The sequence below is a fragment of the Ranitomeya variabilis genome, chromosome 3 (genome assembly GCF_051348905.1).
Source record: "Ranitomeya variabilis isolate aRanVar5 chromosome 3, aRanVar5.hap1, whole genome shotgun sequence".
NCBI lineage: Eukaryota > Metazoa > Chordata > Amphibia > Anura > Dendrobatidae > Ranitomeya > Ranitomeya variabilis.
Window position 1 is genome coordinate 575,685,587 of NC_135234.1, and position 18,478 is coordinate 575,704,064.

An 18,478-nucleotide genomic window follows, 5' to 3' on the forward strand; every position below is an offset into this window, starting at 1 on the left:
AATTCTGCCGGGGTATGTAAACTTTTGAGCACAACTGTAGACAGATAGCAGTGACAGATCTCAGTGCCATGGGCTGTGCACTGCTGCAGACATTACTTAACTCACACTAGGTTTCCTACAACACAAGCAATATGAAGTACCAGTATCAATGATGCACTTTTCCTGCTGAGGCACTATAAGGTCCAGCATAGCCTGACAGTCATGCTAGGACTTGTAGTTCCACAGGTGTGTACACAGCAGCAGACGGAGAATACGCGATATCTGTGTACTTACTATCACCGCACTACACACCGGCTCTGGCGCCTCTACAACCGCCGCACTGAGCACATCACAACACAACCGTACCGGCCTGCAGTGCGCCTGCGTGCCCTAACCCCGCCCATCTCCCCGCCTCCGACATTACTTTCCCTTCATTACCGCACGTTACATATATTGTACGGAGAGAAATGATAAACAAGGAATGTTTTATTGTGTGTACAAGTCTCTAATACATCTACTACCGCTCCAACTAATCTCATCTGTAACTGGACTTTTTAGTCACATGTTCCTAAGTCTACACACCAGTTTCTTCCGGGTTTGCGGGTCACGTCTCGTTCTCAGCAGCGTTGGCTTGATGTTTGTGTGACTACTTCCTGTTTCTACATGTGGGTATTGAGCATGCGCAGTGCTGGACTAAAGGGAAACGTGCAGTGACCATATGTGGAGCCTGGACTATTGTACAGTACAGATACAGTACTTGTGGGTGAGTATGAGCGCCTGGTACATGATGCCAGGCTATGGTACTGCCAGCAGGCGGGTATGAGCACCTGGTATATGATGCCAGGCTATGGTACTGCCAGCAGACGTGTATGAGCGCCTGGTACATGATGCCAGGCTGTGGTACTGCCAGCAGGCGGGTATGAGCACCTGGTACATGATGCCAGGCTATGGTACTGCCAGCAGGCGGGTATGAGCACCTGGTATATGATGCCAGGCTATGGTACTGCCAGCAGACGTGTATGAGCGCCTGGTACATGATGCCAGGCTGTGGTACTGCCAGCAGGCGGGTATGAGCACCTGGTACATGATGCCAGGCTATGGTACTGCCAGCAGGCGGGTATGAGCGCCTGGTACATGATGCCAGGCTATGGTACTGCCAGCAGGCGGGTATAAGCACCTGGTACATGATGCCAGGCTATGGTACTGCCAGCAGGCGGGTATAAGCACCTGGTAGATGATGCCAGGCTGTGATACTGCCAGCAGGCGGGTATGAGCGCCTGGTACATGATGCCAGGCTATGGTACTGCCAGCAGACGTGTATGAGCGCCTGGTACATATGATGCCCGGTTGTGGTACTGCCAGCAGACGGGTATGAGCGCCTGGTACACAATGCCAGGCTGTGGTACTGCCAGCAGGTGGGTATGAGCGCCTGGTACATGATGCCAGGGTGTGTTACTGCCAGCAGTTGGATATGAGCGCCTGGTATATGATGCCAGGGTTTGGTACTGTCAGCAGGCGGGTATGAGCGCCTGGTATATGATGCCAGGGTGTGGTACTGCCAGCAGTCGAGTATGAGCACCTGGTACAAGATGCCAGGGTGTGGTACTGCCAGCAGGCTGATATGAGCGCCTGCTATATGATGCCAGGGTGTGGTACTGCCAGCAGGCGGGTATGAGCGCCTGGTTCATGATGCCAGGGTGTGGTACTGCCAGCAGGTGGGTATGAGCGCCTGGTACATGATGCCAGGGTGTGTTACTGCCAGCAGTTGGATATGAGCGCCTGGTATATGATGCCAGGGTTTGGTACTGTCAGCAGGTGGGTATGAGCGCCTGGTATATGATGCCAGGGTGTGGTACTGCCAGCAGTCGAGTATGAGCACCTGGTACAAGATGCCAGGGTGTGGTACTGCCAGCAGGCTGATATGAGCGCCTGCTATATGATGCCAGGGTGTGGTACTGCCAGCAGGTGAGTATGAGCGCCTGGTACATATGATGCCCGGTTGTGGTACTGCCAGCAGACGGGTATGAGCGCCTGGTACACAATGCCAGGCTGTGGTACTGCCAGCAGGTGGGTATGAGCGCCTGGTTCATGATGCCAGGGTGTGGTACTGCCAGCAGGTGGGTATGAGCGCCTGGTACATGATGCCAGGGTGTGTTACTGCCAGCAGTTGGATATGAGCGCCTGGTATATGATGCCAGGGTTTGGTACTGTCAGCAGGCGGGTATGAGCGCCTGGTATATGATGCCAGGGTGTGGTACTGCCAGCAGTCGAGTATGAGCACCTGGTACAAGATGCCAGGGTGTGGTACTGCCAGCAGGCTGATATGAGCGCCTGCTATATGATGCCAGGGTGTGGTACTGCCAGCAGGCGGGTATGAGCGCCTGGTACACAATGCCAGGCTGTGATACTGCCAGCAGGCGGGTATGAGCGCCTGGTACATGATGCTAGGGTGTGATACTGCCAGCAGGTGGGTATGAGCGCCTGGTACATGATGCCAGGGTGTGATACTGCCAGCAGGTGGGTATGAGCGCCTGGTACATGATGCCAGGGTGTGGCACTGCCAGCAGGCGGGTATGAGCGCTTGTTACAAGATGCCAGGCTGTGATACTGCCAGCAGGCCTGTTGCCTGATGGTTGACTAGTCCTGTGTTGTGTGCGGCTGGTCCCGTGTGGTGGGCGGCTGGTCCCGTGTGGTGGGCGGCTGGTCCCGTGTGGTGGGCGGCTGGTCCCGTGTGGTGGGCGGCTGGTCCCGTGTGGTGGGGGGCTGGTCCCGTGTGGTGGGCGGCTGGTCCCGTGTGGTGGGCGGCTGGTGCCGTGTGGTGGGCGGCTGGTGCCGTGTGGTGGGCGGCTGGTGCCGTGTGGTGGGCGGCTGGTGCCGTGTGGTGGGCGGCTGGTCCTGTGTGGTGGGCGGCTGGTCCTGTGTGGTGGGCGGCTGGTCCTGTGTGGTGGGCGGCTGGTCCTGTGTGGTGGGCGGCTGGTCCTGTGTGGTGGGCGGCTGGTCCTGTGTGGTGGGCGGCTGGTCCTGTGTGGTGGGCGGCTGGTCCTGTGTGGTGGGCGGCTGGTCCTGTGTGGTGGGCGGCTGGTCCTGTGTGGTGGGCGGCTGGTCCTGTGTGGTGCGCGGCTGGTCCTGTGTGGTGCGCGGCTGGTCCTGTGTGGTGCGCGGCTGGTCCTGTGTGGTGGGCGGCTGGTCCTGTGTGGTGGGCGGCTGGTCCTGTGTGGTGGGCGGCTGGTCCTGTGTGGTGGGCGGCTGGTCCTGTGTGGTGGGCGGCTGGTCCTGTGTGGTGGGCGGCTGGTCCTGTGTGGTGGGCGGCTGGTCCTGTGTGGTGCGCGGCTGGTCCTGTGTGGTGCGCGGCTGGTCCTGTGTGGTGCGCGGCTGGTCTGCTGTTTCCCAGGACCCGTCAGGAATTACAGAGCTCAGATTCTCACTTTGGTAAAGGTGACTGACATGGGTTGTCCACAGGGTATGTGATAATTTATTGATCGGCGGGAGTCTGTCCGCTCGGACCTGCGAGGATCAGACAGCGGCATCTGTATGCCCCCTTAGGCCTCTTTCACACTTCCATTTTTTGCCATCCGTCGTTTTGGTAAAAAAAACGGATCCTGCAAATGTGCCCGCAGGATGCGTTTTTTTGCCATAGACTTTTATTGACGACGGATTGTGACGGATGGCCACACGTCGCATCCGTCGTGCAACGGATGCGTCGTGTTTTTGCGGACCGTCGTGACGAAAAAACGTTCAAGGGAACGATTTTTCGTCCATCGGATCCCCCATTTCCGACCGTGCATGTGTGGCCGGAACTCCGCCCCCTCCTCCCCGGACTTCAGAATGGGCAGCGGATGCGTCGGATAACTGCATCCGCTGCCCACGGTGTGCATAATTTTGCACATCGTCCGTCGGTATGTCGGGCCAACGGAAATGTGAAAGAGGCCTTAGACTGTACGGACAGACAGTGCACTTTCCACCACCCACCATGCATTGCTTATGGAGCTGCTGAGTGCCGCTCTTGTTATTTTCTGTCATCCACATAGAGGATGAATGGAGCGCTGGTCGGGCATCCCATGATCTGCTCCCTTTTGCAGTGGGTCTAATAGTGCCCTGTTATGACAGTGCAGATCCCAGCAGTCGGATCCCTACAAAATCAATAAGTTATCATGTGGAGAAATAACTTATTTTCACTGGAGATTCCCTTTGAGGTCCATGTAGCCTGTGTTTATCATTTACGAGTGCATCTACAAATGCAAATTTCTCGATATTGGTGCTGTGTAAACAGGTAACTGATCACCTGACCAAGAAGCAAAATGCCATTTAATCGGGTGAACGACCATTGCTCTTGGCAGCCAACTACTATCAGTTCAGTTCTCGCATTATTATTTTGATCAGCCTGACTAAACAGGCTATTAAGGGGGTTGTCCGATACCTGTAATGCCCTCTTATAAATACCTGCCTTTAAGCTGTAACCACTTTTGTAATTAGCTTCATTATACAATTCCCTCCCATTCTCCTTACCTTGCTATTCCCTATATTTGTTTTTTTTTCCTTTACCTCTTGTGACATTTCATTTGAGGGGAGTCTTAAATAGGTTGTCACAGCAGGATGCCCCCCCCCCCAGTCACTTCTCTGCAGCTTTTATCACCCTTTCTGGAATATGATGTAATCTGGGGGCGGCACTGCAGATTCTTACCACAGTTTCTGTTCCCACGTCCTCTGACTGAGTCCTGTGCCAGTATCGGTGATCGCTGCCTTGTTCATTAATATGAGATGTCATCAGGGGGCGGTGATAGAAGCAGGGTGAGTGACGTCAGCATCGCCCCACATATATACTGATTGATGTTCGTTACTGTAATCCCACCTTTATAATTTGCATTCCTTTTTTTCTCTTTTTTTTCCACGTTTTGATTTGTAGGATCAACTAGGAAGATGTTAAAGTCCAAGACCTTTGTGAAAAAGACTCGTTCTGGCGGCATCTTAAAAGTTGTCAGAGAGCATTACCTGAGGGATGACATTACCTGCGGGTGCCATGGATGTGATGAGTGCCAGCAGGAGAGCCCTGTCTTGCAGATGGAGCCCGTCCTGCAGAGCTCTCTCTGTGAATCCCCCCATTACATATTACCAGACACCAATGTGTTACTTCACCAGGTAAGAACTCATCTTCCAGTCTCTTCTACTATGCAAAGATTTTAGTATACTGGACAATGTTTTTTTAACCCACTCATGCCCCCTCCCACCCCCCACACACATTTATTAATATTTTAAATATCAAACTATTTTGACATATGGAAGTATTGGTATGGACACTCCTTTAGCGAATGTATATTTATTACTTTTTCTGTAGAACGTCCTGAGAAATGCTAATCTCATACATCTGATCATGTGACAGGCCCACAAATGCCGCGATTGTGACAGTGCGCATTGTACACTCACAATTCAGCAGTCTGAATTATCTTAAGAAAACCCCTTTAAAATAAGAAGAGCGCCTTCATTCTCGGCTTTACGTTGCACACATTATACAGTTTTCATTACTAGTCACAGGAGCATTAGAGGATTTAATTTTGGATGATGAAAAATCTGAAGGAGGACCTGCTATTTGTTTCTGTTTTCCTTCTTACCTAAACAAGACCTATGAAATTTGATATCTGCTCCGATCCAACGCCCCACTTGTCCTGCAGAAAAAAGATTTATAGTGCCGTATTCTAAAATGTGAAGTCTTGTTTTGGGTCTGAATGCGCCAAGCAGAAGGTTTGAGAGCTGTTCTCGTGCTGATATTCTGGAGCGCACCGTTTCCTGTCTCCCACCTTCCTGCTTGCCAGGGGGGGTGTAATACTGAATGATTGACAGCTCGGACCAGCAGCATTGTCGCACACTGCACTCAGAGAAGCACGGTGGTACTGGCGCTTGTCGGATCTCTGCTTGGTGGTTGGTAACCCTGGCAATGATCAGTAAACTGTAACATTAGAAATACATCAGTTCTTGTGAACGGGGATGAGTTTTAAGAAGTACATTGCTCTGTTGCATGATAATGAGAAACCCCTTTACGATCTATAAATTAAAGGGGTTGTCCTACCATGAAAAAATATATATTTTAGGTAAGGCTTGATTAAAAATAATGCGATACTCACTTTCAAGCACGCGGTGGATCTGAAAGCGATGTCTGTCCTGTTCAGAAACTACAGCACCACTGCAGCCTGTAATTGTCTGCAGCGTTGCTGTGACTTCCGACTGGAGCTCTGCAGACCTCTGGAGTGGCCTGGTCTCGATCGATATGCTTCCATTCATTATTTTGAATAAGTACACCCCTAAAATATATTTTTTACTGCCTGACATCACCTTTTACCATGAGCGTCTTATGCTAAGTTCTGTATAATTTGAATTCCTCAATCTTTTATTTGCATAAACGTTTAGAAAAAACATTTGTTTTCCTTTTTGTGTTTAGGTTGACATCCTAGAAGACCCGGTCATCCAGAATGTGATCTTATTGCAGACCGTTCTCCAGGAAGTGAGGAGTCGGAGCGCACCAGTATACAAGCGAATACGAGATATGACTAATAACCCTGAGAAGTATTTCTACACTTTCACTAATGAGCACCATCGGTAATTCCGCGTAACCATTGCTGTTCTAATGTACAGGCTCTAGATACCATGTATAACAGTTCCCCTAAATGAAAGTGCTAGAATAACATCAGAAGCTCAAAAGATATGTTGATGGATAAATAGTTATGTCTCTTGAAACTCATGGAGATGCAAAAAAGAAAAGTGTCCAGGTCCTTAATTGGTTAACACAAGTGCACTTCTTGGCTATTTGGAGAAAATGTCTAAATCTCAAACAACCACTTTAAATAGCATTTACTTTTATTTACTTGAATTTTTTCTTTCTTATTTGACTAAGATGTCTTTCCCATAAATTAGTCACCTCTTGTCTTCAACACTGGTCATTCACTCAAAAACTGCTCAAATCTGTCTGCAGTGAGGGATCAAATCGCTTCTTCTGACCATAGATGAATCTGCTCTGTGAACTAAGATTTTCTTTATTGCCTCTCATCGCCTCTCGTCCCAAGAAAGCCTGTCCATCACTCTCTACACCCTGTCTCGGCTTGGCTGGATTGTTAACAAGTCAAAATCCTGCTTAGTCCCGACCCAGCATCTGATTTTCTTGGGCATACTTTTCCACACTCTTTAGGGGAAGGTCTTTCTCCCCAAGGAAAGAGACTAGCTCTCTTCAGGTCCGCTATCTCTGTCCATTCAATTGTCTGTGGCAGTTCTGGGCAGTATGGTTGCAGCTACAGAGACGATACCCTTCACCCAGTTTTGCACTAAGACACTTCCACAGACCATTCTGTCACAATAGAACAGGTCTGTCCTCAAGCTGGATTGCCCAGTTCTGGATTTTGTTCTCGGATCCGGGGGTCCCTAAACTAGTGGCTGTCCTTTCTTCATATCCACTGGCAAGTGATTACAATGGATGCCAGAGCCATAGGTTGCCAGAAGAGGCTTCGCTGCCGAACAACATTCTCAAGATCAGAGCCATGCTTCTGTCTCTTCTCCACTGGCAGGTCCTTCTCAGGGGCCTAACAGTTCGAGTCCAAACAGACAACGCCACGGTGTTGGCATATGTCAACCGCCAGTTAGGAACCCGGAGTCCTTTGGCAATGACCGAAGACTCCAAGATCCTTCTTTGGGCAGTGAACATAGTTTCGTCAATCTCGGTGTAGACAATTGGGCTGCTGACTTTCTCAGTTGCAAGGGTCTTGCAGCAGCAGAATGGTCTCTGCATCAGAACGTCATCAGATTTGTCTATGGTAGGGCACTACGGATGTAGATCTCATGGTCTACAAAGCCACCCATAATCTTTCTCCTCCGTATATTTCCACACTAATCTCTCAATATCTTCCCTCACGTAATCTCCGGTCCTCCCAAGACCTCCTCCTCTCCTCCACACTTATTCGCTCCTCACCCAATCGCATCCAAGACTTCTCCCGAATATCACCCATCCTCTGGAATTCAGTGCCCCAACACATCCGGTTATCCACTACTTTTGGATCCTTCAAAAGAAACCTGAAAACCCATCTCTTCAAAGAAGCTTACAGCCTGTAATGACCACACAGCCACCTCAACACCATTGGAGCTACTGCAACCCTCGACCTACTGTCTCCTTCCCCATAATCCTGTAGAATGTAAGCCTGCAAGGGCAGGGTCCTCTTCCCTCTGTACCAGTCTGTCATTGTTAGTTTTGTTTACTGTAAGTGATATTTGTATTTTGATGTAACCCCTTCTCATGTACAGCACCATGGAATTAATGGTGCTATATAAATAAATAATAATAATAATAATTGGGGGACACAGGAACCATGGGTGTATGCTGCTGCCACTAGGAGGCTGACACTATGCAGTGTACACCCCACCGACCGGCATTATACTCTTCAGTTTAGCTTAGTGTCAGTAGGAGGTGGACACGGGTCTTTCATTAGACCCTTATCTACCTCAATGTGCGTCGTTTCTTTTCAGGTTTTTCCGGAGGGATACAGGGTGAACAGTCACGCCTGTAGTCCCATAATACGGACTATGAGTACGGCGTGTACTGCCACCCCGTATCCTCAGATCCCTCAGCAGGACCATGATCCTGGCACACAAGCGTGCTCAGAAGTCCGGTCTGGCTGACTCCGCCCCTTCCTCCATGCCGCTGCTTGACTCACAGGGCAGGAGATTTCACACGTGCCCCGCATTTTCGTCCAAAGAGCTCCGCAGAGCGCTCTTTTCTGGGGGCACAGCACACCATCTGCGCGGATTGCAGCACCAGAGGCCGCAGGGCGGGACCTCCACCTTTTTTTCTCCGGAGATCCACGCAAGTGGGACATCCAGGCCGGCAGCAACCTGTTATCCGTTTTCTCGTCTGCCGTGAGTAGCTCTGCACTGCAGACTGACACCCCCCTCTGCCCCACTGTCCCCTAATCCGCTGGCATTTTCTTCAGGGACCTCTCAATATGTCTAACTCTAAAGGGGGCCGCTCTCGTCCTCTTACTTCTTCCTCTTCTACCTTAGTCAAGTACTTTGCATGTTCGTCCTGTAACAGCAAACTTCCCTCAGGTCAGTCCTCTCTGCTCTGTCAGGCCTGCAGCAACCCGATTGTTCCCACCGCCCAGGATCCCCCGGCCGATCCGCCTGAGAGTGATACCTCCATCCTAGGCTGGGCTTCCTCTCTGTCACAGTCGGTGGCCGATCTAACACGGGTGTCTCAAACCCTGGTGTCCGTGCTGGACCGATTACCTCTGCAGACCCCTGCAGTAGCCAGCGAGTCGCAGCAGCCTCCGCCCGAGCCTTCTTTGATTATCCGTAAAAGGTCCAGATAGGAACGTCGGTTTGAGTCCTCTTCTCGCTCCATCTCACCACTCGGTCCTCCTCTTCGTTCGGCGTCCTCCCGATCCTCCTCTCCTGAGTCAGGCGAGGCGTTCTCTGATGCGCTTTCGGAGGATGTTTCGGAGCTGGATTCGAACCAAATCGCTACCATGAGGGATATGGTTCAGAATCTCATTGGAGCGATAAATCTAACCTGTGGCATCAAGGAGTCCTCTACGGAACCCGCAGATCAGGCAGTTTTGTTTAGGCGGGCTAAACCACCGTCCAAGTTTTTCGCTCCTCACCCGGAATTCGAGGAGATTATGACCAGAGAAAGAGAGAACCCGACCAGACGCTTTCAGAGAGGAAAGCGACTTGGCGTTTTATATCCCTTTTCTCTGGAGCTCACCGCTAATTAGACTGCTTCTCCTTCGGTGGACCCTCCAGTTTCCAGACTGTCCACCAACACAGTCCTCCCACTGTCCGGCGGAGCATCTCTGAAGGATTCTAACGATAGAGTCATAGAATCTTTTGCGAAGTCAGCCTTTGAAGCGGCCTCAGCTAGTCTTTGCCCGGCCTTTGCTTCCACTTGGGTTTCAAAATCCATATCCAAATGGGCCAAACAGCTCCGTCAGGGCATCCTGGACGGGGCTCCACCCGGACAACTGGCGAAACTTGCCAACCAGATTTCTCACGCGGGTGACTATCTGGTCTCTGCCTCCCTGGACACCGCGTCTTGTGCGGCTCAGGCGTCCATCAACGCGGTTGCCATCCGCCGGACCATTTGGCTTAAGGCCTGGCAGGCGGATTTGTCTCCTAAAAAGTCCCTTACCAGCCTGCCTTTTCAGGGGTCTCGTCTCTTTGGTTTTAAGCTGGACCAAATCATTAAGGATGCTACAGGGGGCACAAGTTCCCTTCTTCCCCAGGCCAAGCCTCGTCGCCCTCCTCCTAGACGTCAATTTCGGTCTTTTCGGCGCTTCGCGGCATCAAATTCCTTCTCCCAGCAGCAACAGAGGCCACAGGCACGTCAAGAGAAGAAGATGGTATCCTTTAGGCCCACTCCTTCCTGGCGTCCTCGCTACTCCCAGGGTAGATCCTCCAGGTCCAGGACTGGAAGAACCACCTCGGCATGACTCTCGGCTAGTCGTCAGCCCACCTCCCAGGCTGGGCGGCCGTCTCCTATTCTTCAGGGACGTCTGGATTTCCTCGGTAGAGGACGCATGGGTCAGGGAAGTTGTATCCTCGGGATACAAGATAGAGTTCGTTTCACAACCCCGGGATCGTTTCTTCGAATCCCGACCTCCAAGAGACCCCGCTCTAGTTCCGGGTTTCTTCGCAGCCATCGCGTCTCTCCTCAAATCCGGGGTAATCGTTCCCGTCCCAGAAAAAGAACGGTTCACAGGTTTCTATTCAAACCTTTTTGTGGTACCGAAAAAAGACGGCAGGGTGCGTCCCATTCTGGATCTTAACCCCTTTCTGACATCGGACGTACTATCCCGTCGAGGTGGGGTGGGCCCCCATGACCACGGACGGGATAGTACGTCCAGCGCGATCGGCGGCGCTCACAGGGGGAGCGCGGCCGATCGCGGCCGGGTGTCAGCTGCCTATCGCAGCTGACATCCGGCACTATGTGCCAGGAGCGGTCACGGACCGCCCCTGGCACATTAACCCCCGGCACACCGCGATCAAACATGATCGCGATGTGCCGGCGGTGCAGGGAAGCATCGCGCAGGGAGGGGGCTCCCTGCGGGCTTCCCTGAGCCCCCCTCAGCAACGCGATGTGATCGCGTTGCTGCGAGGGTCTTACCTCCCTCCCTCCCTGCCTGCTCCAGACCCGGATCCAAGATGGCCGCGGATCCGGGTCCTGCAGGGAGGGAGGTGGCTTCACAGAAGCCTGCTCAGAGCAGGCACTGTGAAGCAGCCTGCACTTCTCTCAGATCGGTGATCTGTCAGAGTGCTATGCAAACTGGCAGATCACCGATCTGTATTGTCCCCCCCTGGGGCAAAGTAAAAAAGTAAAGAAAAAAATTTCCAAATGTGTAAAAAAAAATAAAAAAAAATATTCCAAAATAATGAAAAAAAAAAAAAATATTATTCCCATAAATACATTTCTTTATCTAAATAATAAAAAAAAAACAATAAAAGTACACATATTTAGTATCGCCGCGTCCGTAACGACCCGACCTATAAAACTGGCCCACTAGTTAACCCCTTCAGTAAACACCGTAAGAAAAAAAAAAAAAAAAAAAAAACGAGGCAAAAAACAACGCTTTATTATCATACCGCCGAACAAAAAGTGGAATAACACGCGATCAAAAAGACAGATATAAATAACCATGGTACCGCTGAAAGCGTCATCTTGTCCCGCAAATAACGAGCCGCCATACAGCATGATCAGCAAAAAAATAAAAAAGTTATAGTCCTGAGAATAAAGCGATGCAAAAATAATTATTTTTTCCATAAAATAGTTTTTATCGTATAAAAGCGCCAAAACATAAAAAAATAATATAAATGAGATATCGCTGTAATCGTACTGACCCGACGAATAAAACTGCTTTATCAATTTTACCAAACGCGGAACGGTATAAACGCCTCCCTTAAAAGAAATTCATGAATAGCTGGTTTTTGGTCATTCTGCCTCACAAAAATCGGAATAAAAAGCGATCAAAAAATGTGACGTGCCCAAAAATGTTACCAATAAAAATGTCAACTCGTCCCGCAAAAAACAAGACCTAACATGACTCTGTGGACCAAAATATGGAAAATTTATAGCTCTCAAAATGTGGTAACGCAAAAAATATTTTTTGCAATAAAAAGCGTCTTTCAGTGTGTGACGGCTGCCAATGATAAAAATCCGCTAAAAAACTCGCTATAAAAGTAAATCAAACCCCCCTTCATCACCCCCTTAGTTAGGGAAAAATAAAAAAAATGTATTTATTTCCATTTTCCCATTAGGGCTAGGGTTAGGGTTAGGGTTGGGGCTAGGGTTAAGGCTACAGTTAGGGTTGGGGCTAAAGTTAGGGTTAGGGTTGGGGCTAAAGTTACGGTTAGGGTTTAGATTACATTTACGGTTGGGAATAGGGTTGGGATTAGGGTTAGGGGTGTGTCAGGGTTAGAGGTGTGGTTAGGGTTACTGTTGGGATTAGGGTTAGGGGTGTGTTTGGATTAGGGTTTAAGTTATAATTGGGGGTTTTCCACTGTTTCGGCACATCAGGGGCTCTCCAAACGCGACATGGCGTCCGATCTCAATTCCAGCCAATTCTGCGTTGAAAAAGTAAAACAGTGCTCCTTCCCTTCCGAGCTCTCCCGTGTGCCCAAACAGGGGTTTACCCCAACATATGGGGTATCAGCGTACTCAGGACAAATAGGACAACAACCTTTGGGGTCCAATTTCTCCTGTTACCCCTGGGAAAATACAAAACTGGGGGCTAAAAAATAATTTTTGTGGGGAAAAAAAAAAGATTTTTTATTTTCACGGCTCTGCGTTATAAACTGTAGTGAAACACTTGGGGGTTTAAAGTTCTTACAACACATCTAGATAAGTTCCTTGGGGGGTCTAGTTTCCAACATGGTGTCACTTGTGGGGGGTTTCTACTGTTTAGGTACATTAGGGGCTCTGCAAACGCAATGTGACACCTGCAGACCATTCCATCTAAGTCTGCATTCCAAATGACGCTCCTTCCTTTCCGAGCCCTCCCATGCGCCCAAACAGTGGTTCTCCCCACATATGGTGTATCATCGCACTCAGGACAACTTGGACAACAAATTTTGGGGTCCAATTTCTCCTGCTACCCTCGGGAAAATACAAAACTGGGGGCTAAAAAAATAATTTTGGTGGGAAAAAATGTTTGTTTTATTTTTACGGCTCTGCATTATAAACTTCTGTGAAGCCCTTGGTGGGTCAAAGCGCTCTAAACACATCTAGATAAGTTCCTTAGGGGGTCTACTTTCCAAAATGGTGCCACTTGTGGGGGGTTTAAATGTTTAGGCACATCAGTGGCTCTCCAAACGCAACATGGCGTCCCATCTCAATTCCTGTCAATTTTGCATTGAAAAGTCAAACGGCGCTCCTTCCCTTCCGAGGTCTCCCATGCGCCCAAACAGTGGTTTACCCCCACATATGGGATATCAGCGTACTCAGGACAAATTGTACAACAACTTTTGGGGTCCAATTTCTTCTCTTACCCTTGTGAAAATAAAAAATTGGGGGTGAAAAGATAATTTTTGTGAAAAAATATGATTTTTTATTTTTATGGTTCTGCATTATAAACTTCTGTGAAGCACTTGGTGGGTCAAAGTGCTCACCACACCTCTTGATAAGTTCCTTAGGGGGTCTACTTTCCAAAATGATGTCACTTGTGGGGGGTTTCAATGTTTAGGCACATCAGGGGCTCCCCAAACGCAACATGGCGTCCCATCTCAATTCCAGTCAATTTTGCATTGAAAAGTCAAATGGCGCTCCTTCGCTTCCGAGCTCTGTCATGCGCCCAAACAGTGGTTTACCCCCACATATGGGGTATCGGCGTACTCAGGACAAATTGTACAACAACTTTTGGGGTCCATTTTCTCCTGTTACCCTTGGTAAAATAAAACAAATTGGAGCTGAAGTAAATTTTTTGTGAAAAAAAGTTAAATGTTCATTTTTATTTAAACATTCCAAAAATTCCTGTGAAACACCAGAAGGGTTAATAAACTTCTTGAATATGGTTTTGAGCACCTTGAGGGGTGCAGTTTTTAGAATGGTGTCACACTTGGGTATTTTCTATCATATAGACCCCTCAAAATGACTTCAAATGAGATGTGGTCCCTAAAAAAAAAATGGTGTTGTAAAAATGAGAAATTGCTGGTCAACTTTTAACCCTTATAACTCCCTAACAAAAAAAAATTTTGGTTCCAAAATTGTGCTGATGTAAAGTAGACATGTGGGAAATGTTACTTATTAAGTATTTTGTGTGACATATCTCTGTGATTTAATTGCATAAAAATTCAAAGTTGGAAAATTGCGAAATTTTTGAAATTTTCGCCAAATTTCCGTTTTTTTCACAAATAAACGCAGGTACTATCACAGAATTTTTACCACTATCATGAAGTACAATATGTCACGAGAAAACAATGTCAGAATCACTGGGATCCGTTGAAGCGTTCCAGAGTTATAACCTCATAAAGGGACAGTGGTCAGAATTGTAAAAATTGGCCCGGTCATTAACGTGCAAAAACCACCCTTGGGGGTGAAGGGGTTAAATTGCTGAACAAGAGAGTCCGTCTGAAGCACTTCAGGATGGAATCCCTTCATTCAGTAATTGCTTCCATGGAGGCTCAGGAACTTCTGTGCTCCATAGATATTCAGGACGCCTACCTCCATGTTCCGATATTCCCGGGACATCACCGATACCTGCGCTTTGCAGTGCTTCAGGAACATTTTCAGTTCGTCGCCCTGCCGTTCGGTCTTGCAACCACCCCAAGAGTTTTCACGAAGATCATGGCGGCGCTGATGGCCATCTTGAGGGTCAGAGGCCTGGTTCTGTTTCCATACCTCGACGACATGCTCATCAAGGCTCCGTCCTTTTCTCAGGCCCACGAAAGCCGATCCATCGTTCTCGACACCCTAGCCCGTTTCGGGTGGCTGGTCAACCGGAAGAAGTCCTGCCTTATTCCTTCTCAGCGCATCATCTTTCTGGGCATGCTCTTAGACACCCGTCAGACCAAGGTCTTTCTTCCCGAAGACAAGAGATCCATTCTTCGTCAGGACATACGCGTGCTCCAGGGCCCTCGGTCTCCCTCCTTCCGATCGGCCATGAAGGTTTTGGGGAGGATGGTAGCAACATTGGAAGCGATTATCGTCGCCCAATTTCACTCGCGACCTTTTCAGCAAGCCATCCTGTCTCAGTGGAACAGGTCTGTCTTCTCCCTGGACCGCCCGATCCGACTCTCTCCCCGGGTCAAACGGTCTCTCAACTGGTGGCTCACGTCACCTCTCATCTCCCAGGGCAGGTCCTTCCTTCCAGTTCACTGGCAAGTGGTGACGACGGATGCCAGCCTGCTCGGCTGGGGTGCGGTGTTTCGCCACCTGACTGTACAGGGCCGCTGGTCGGCGCAGGAGTCAACCTTGCCGATCAATGTCCTCGAGATCCGGGCCATTTTTCTGTCCCTCCGTCACTGGGAAGGGATTCTCAGGGGCCTTCCAATCCGAATCCAGACGGACAATGCCACGGCGGTGGCATATGTCAACCATCAAGGGAGGACTTGGAGCTCCTTGGCCGAGGTATCCAAGATCCTCCTCTGGGCAGAGGCAACGGTTCCGGTGATATCCGCGGTGCATATCCCCGGCGTGGACAATTGGGCCGCCGACTTCCTCAGCCACGAGGGTCTCGCGGCAGGGGCATGGTCCTTGCATCCGGAGGTCTTCCATCAGATTTGTCTTCGATGGGGGACTCCGGACGTGGACCTCACGGCATCTCGAATGAACAGGAAGGTTCCGCAGTTCGTCTCCAGGTCTCGCGATCCTCTTGCAGTGGGCGTCGGCGCTCTGGCCATTCATTGGTCACAGTTCGTGCTGCCCTACCTGTTCCCACCCCTTCCATTACTTCCCAAACTCTTGAAAAAGATCAAGGCAGAAGGGGTGCCGGTCATTCTGATCGCCCCGGATTGGCCCAGGAGAGCTTGGTTCGCGGAGCTCGTCAATCTTCTAGCGGACGCTCCCTGGCGCCTTCCAGACAGGCCCGATCTGTTGTCTCGGGGTCCGATCTGCCACCCGAATTCTCGGTCGCTCAGTTTAACGGCGTGGCTGTTGAGATCGCAGTTCTAAGAGCGTCCGGCCTTTCGGACCGGGTGATTCACACCATGATTCAGGCTCGGAAGCCTTCGTCTTCCAGGATCTACTATCGTACCTGGAAGGCTTACTTCCGTTGGTGCGAGTCCAACCGCGTTTCATCTATGTCCTTTTCCCTGCCTTCCATTTTGGCCTTCCTTCAGGCAGGGCTGGATTCGGGCCTAGCTCTTAGTTCCCTGAAGGGCCAGGTCTCTGCGCTTTCCATCCTTTTTCAGAAGACTTTAGCTTCCCGACCACAGGTTAAGACCTTCCTTCAAGGAGTAGCCCACGCTGTCCCTCCGTACAGGGCCCCTGTGGATTCATGGGATTTAAACCTGGTGCTGGACGTTCTGAGGGTTTCCCCCTTTGAGCCTCTCAGGGAGGTCCCCCTGTCAGTTCTATCTTGGAAGGTGGCCTTTCTTGTGGCCATCACTTCTATCCGCCGCGTTTCCGAGATGGCAGCCCTGTCTTGCCATCCTCCGTTCTTGGTCATCCACCAGGACAAGGTGGTCCTCAAGCCTCCGCCTTCTTTTCTTCCTAAGGTGGTTTCCACCTTCCACCTCAACGAGGACATCGTTCTACCTTCTTTTTGTCCAGCTCCGACTCATCCTCTGGAGCGATCGTTGAACAAGCTGGACCTCGTCAGGGCAGTGAAGATCTACCTGGATAGAACGTCCACTTTCCGGAAGACGGATTCTCTTTTTGTCATTCCTGATGGCTCGCGCAGAGGCCAACCGGCTTCTAAGGCGACTATTGCTCACTGGATCAGAACGGCTATTCTGGAGGCTTACCGGGTCAAGAACAGAGTGCCTCCTCCTGGGATCAAGGCTCACTCTACCCGGGCGGTCGGCACCTCCTGGGCGGTGCACCACAGGGCTTCCGCCCTACAGCTTTACAAAGCGGCAACCTGGTCTTCCATCCACACATTCGCCAAATTTTACAAGGTCCATACCTACTCTTCGGCGGACGCCAGCCTAGGCAGAAGGATCTTGCAGACGGCAGTGGTGAGTCCTCTGGCCTGATGGAAGTCTGTTTCTTCCCGCCCTTGGGACTGCTTTGGGACGTCCCATGGTTCCTGTGTCCCCCAATGAGAGGCGATAAAGAAAACATGATTTTTTGGTTGCTTACCGTAAAATCTGTTTCTTGGAGCCTCCATTGGGGGACACAGCACCCTCCCAATGTTTCTCAGTTTCTATTGTTTTATGTTCTATGACTGTTCTCACGTTTACAGTTCTCAAGTTTGTGGTTATGGTTTTCAACCTTGTTATTTATCTCCTACTGCTTCCTCACTAACTGAAGAGTATAATGCCAGTCGGTGGGGTGTACACTGCAGAGGAGGAGCTAACTTTTTGTGTGCATAGTGTCAGCCTCCTAGTGGCAGCAGCATACACCCATGGTTCCTGTGTCCCCCAATGGAGGCTCCAAGAAACAGATTTTACGGTAAGCAACCAAAAAATCCTGTTTTTGGTGTTCGGTACTGGGCTAATGATATAGAGCGATGAGTAATATGTTACATTTTCTGCCATCACAGGGAAACTTACATAGAACAAGAACAGGGGGAAAATGCTAATGACCGAAATGACAGAGCGATTCGGACTGCAACACAGTGGTACGGTGAACATCTGAAGAAATCTGCCAATCTCAAGAACCTGCAAGTGCTGCTAATAACCAACGACCGCGGTAACAAGGAGAAGGCCGTGCAGGAAGGAATTGTGGCATTTACATGTAAGTTGCTACTTTTCCTGTGTGACTTTGCGGTTTACTTTCCCAATGCTGTATGTCATTGAGTACTCCTGTCCTTGAAGCGAGGTGTATAAACTTGATACTTGCTTTCCTGAAAATTTTGGTTTTTCTAGATCTATCTTTATATTTTAGGTGAAGAATACATTAAAAGTCTGATTGCCAATCCTGAACTTGTGGATCGCCTTGCTTGTGTGTCCGATGAGAAGGTAAAATATCAATGTGTTACGGTCTCTGGTTTCTTTACAGTTTTTCTCATCTATGCTCTTTTGTGTGAGAACATGTGTCTGTTCTTCTCATGCATGCTATGGGTGCCAGCCATAAGTAGGCCATTTCTGGTTCACTAATGGGCGTCTTTTGGTTGCCTGGTTTGCTTTGTGACATGGAACAGATTTCTATTGACGTGGTTATTTTCTTTTCACAGAATGATATAGAAAGTGGAAGAATTATTTTCTCCGAGCATCTTCCTTTATCAAAGTTACAACAAGGTATAAAATCTGGAATTTATGTGCAAGGAACTTTCAGGGCAAGCAGAGATAACTTTCTGGAGGCCACAGTGTGGGTCCATGGAGATTCTGCGGAGAACAAAGAGGTGAGAATTAATGCCCATTTCACTACAGAGAT

General features: G+C 49.6%; 2 protein-coding genes across 5 annotated transcripts in view; one reads left to right on the forward strand and one right to left on the reverse strand.

The window, feature by feature from the left end:
* The window catches only part of PIBF1 (progesterone immunomodulatory binding factor 1), a 283,033-nt gene extending 282,419 nt beyond the window's left edge, over nucleotides 1-614 (reverse strand). Inside the window, exon 1 of one of the 3 annotated variants that reach the window (XM_077297253.1) lies at nucleotides 562-614. The gene's annotated coding sequence lies outside the window, so the exon portion shown is untranslated. Of the gene's footprint in view, nucleotides 1-273; nucleotides 402-561 lie in introns of those variants that run through there. The other 2 variants (XM_077297252.1, XM_077297251.1) reach the window with 2 other exon arrangements.
* Nucleotides 605-18,478, forward strand: part of DIS3 (DIS3 exosome endoribonuclease and 3''-5'' exoribonuclease) — a 41,491-nt gene continuing 23,617 nt past the window's right edge. The window contains exons 1-7 of one of the 2 annotated variants that reach the window (XM_077297249.1): nucleotides 682-741; nucleotides 4,690-4,767; nucleotides 4,883-5,115; nucleotides 6,410-6,567; nucleotides 17,646-17,839; nucleotides 17,990-18,063; nucleotides 18,279-18,446. In XM_077297249.1, the coding sequence (XP_077153364.1) occupies nucleotides 4,897-5,115; nucleotides 6,410-6,567; nucleotides 17,646-17,839; nucleotides 17,990-18,063; nucleotides 18,279-18,446 (813 nt within the window). In that variant the 5' untranslated portion in view covers nucleotides 682-741; nucleotides 4,690-4,767; nucleotides 4,883-4,896. Of the gene's footprint in view, nucleotides 743-4,689; nucleotides 4,768-4,882; nucleotides 5,116-6,409; nucleotides 6,568-17,645; nucleotides 17,840-17,989; nucleotides 18,064-18,278; nucleotides 18,447-18,478 lie in introns of both variants that reach the window. The other variant, XM_077297248.1, reaches the window with a different exon arrangement.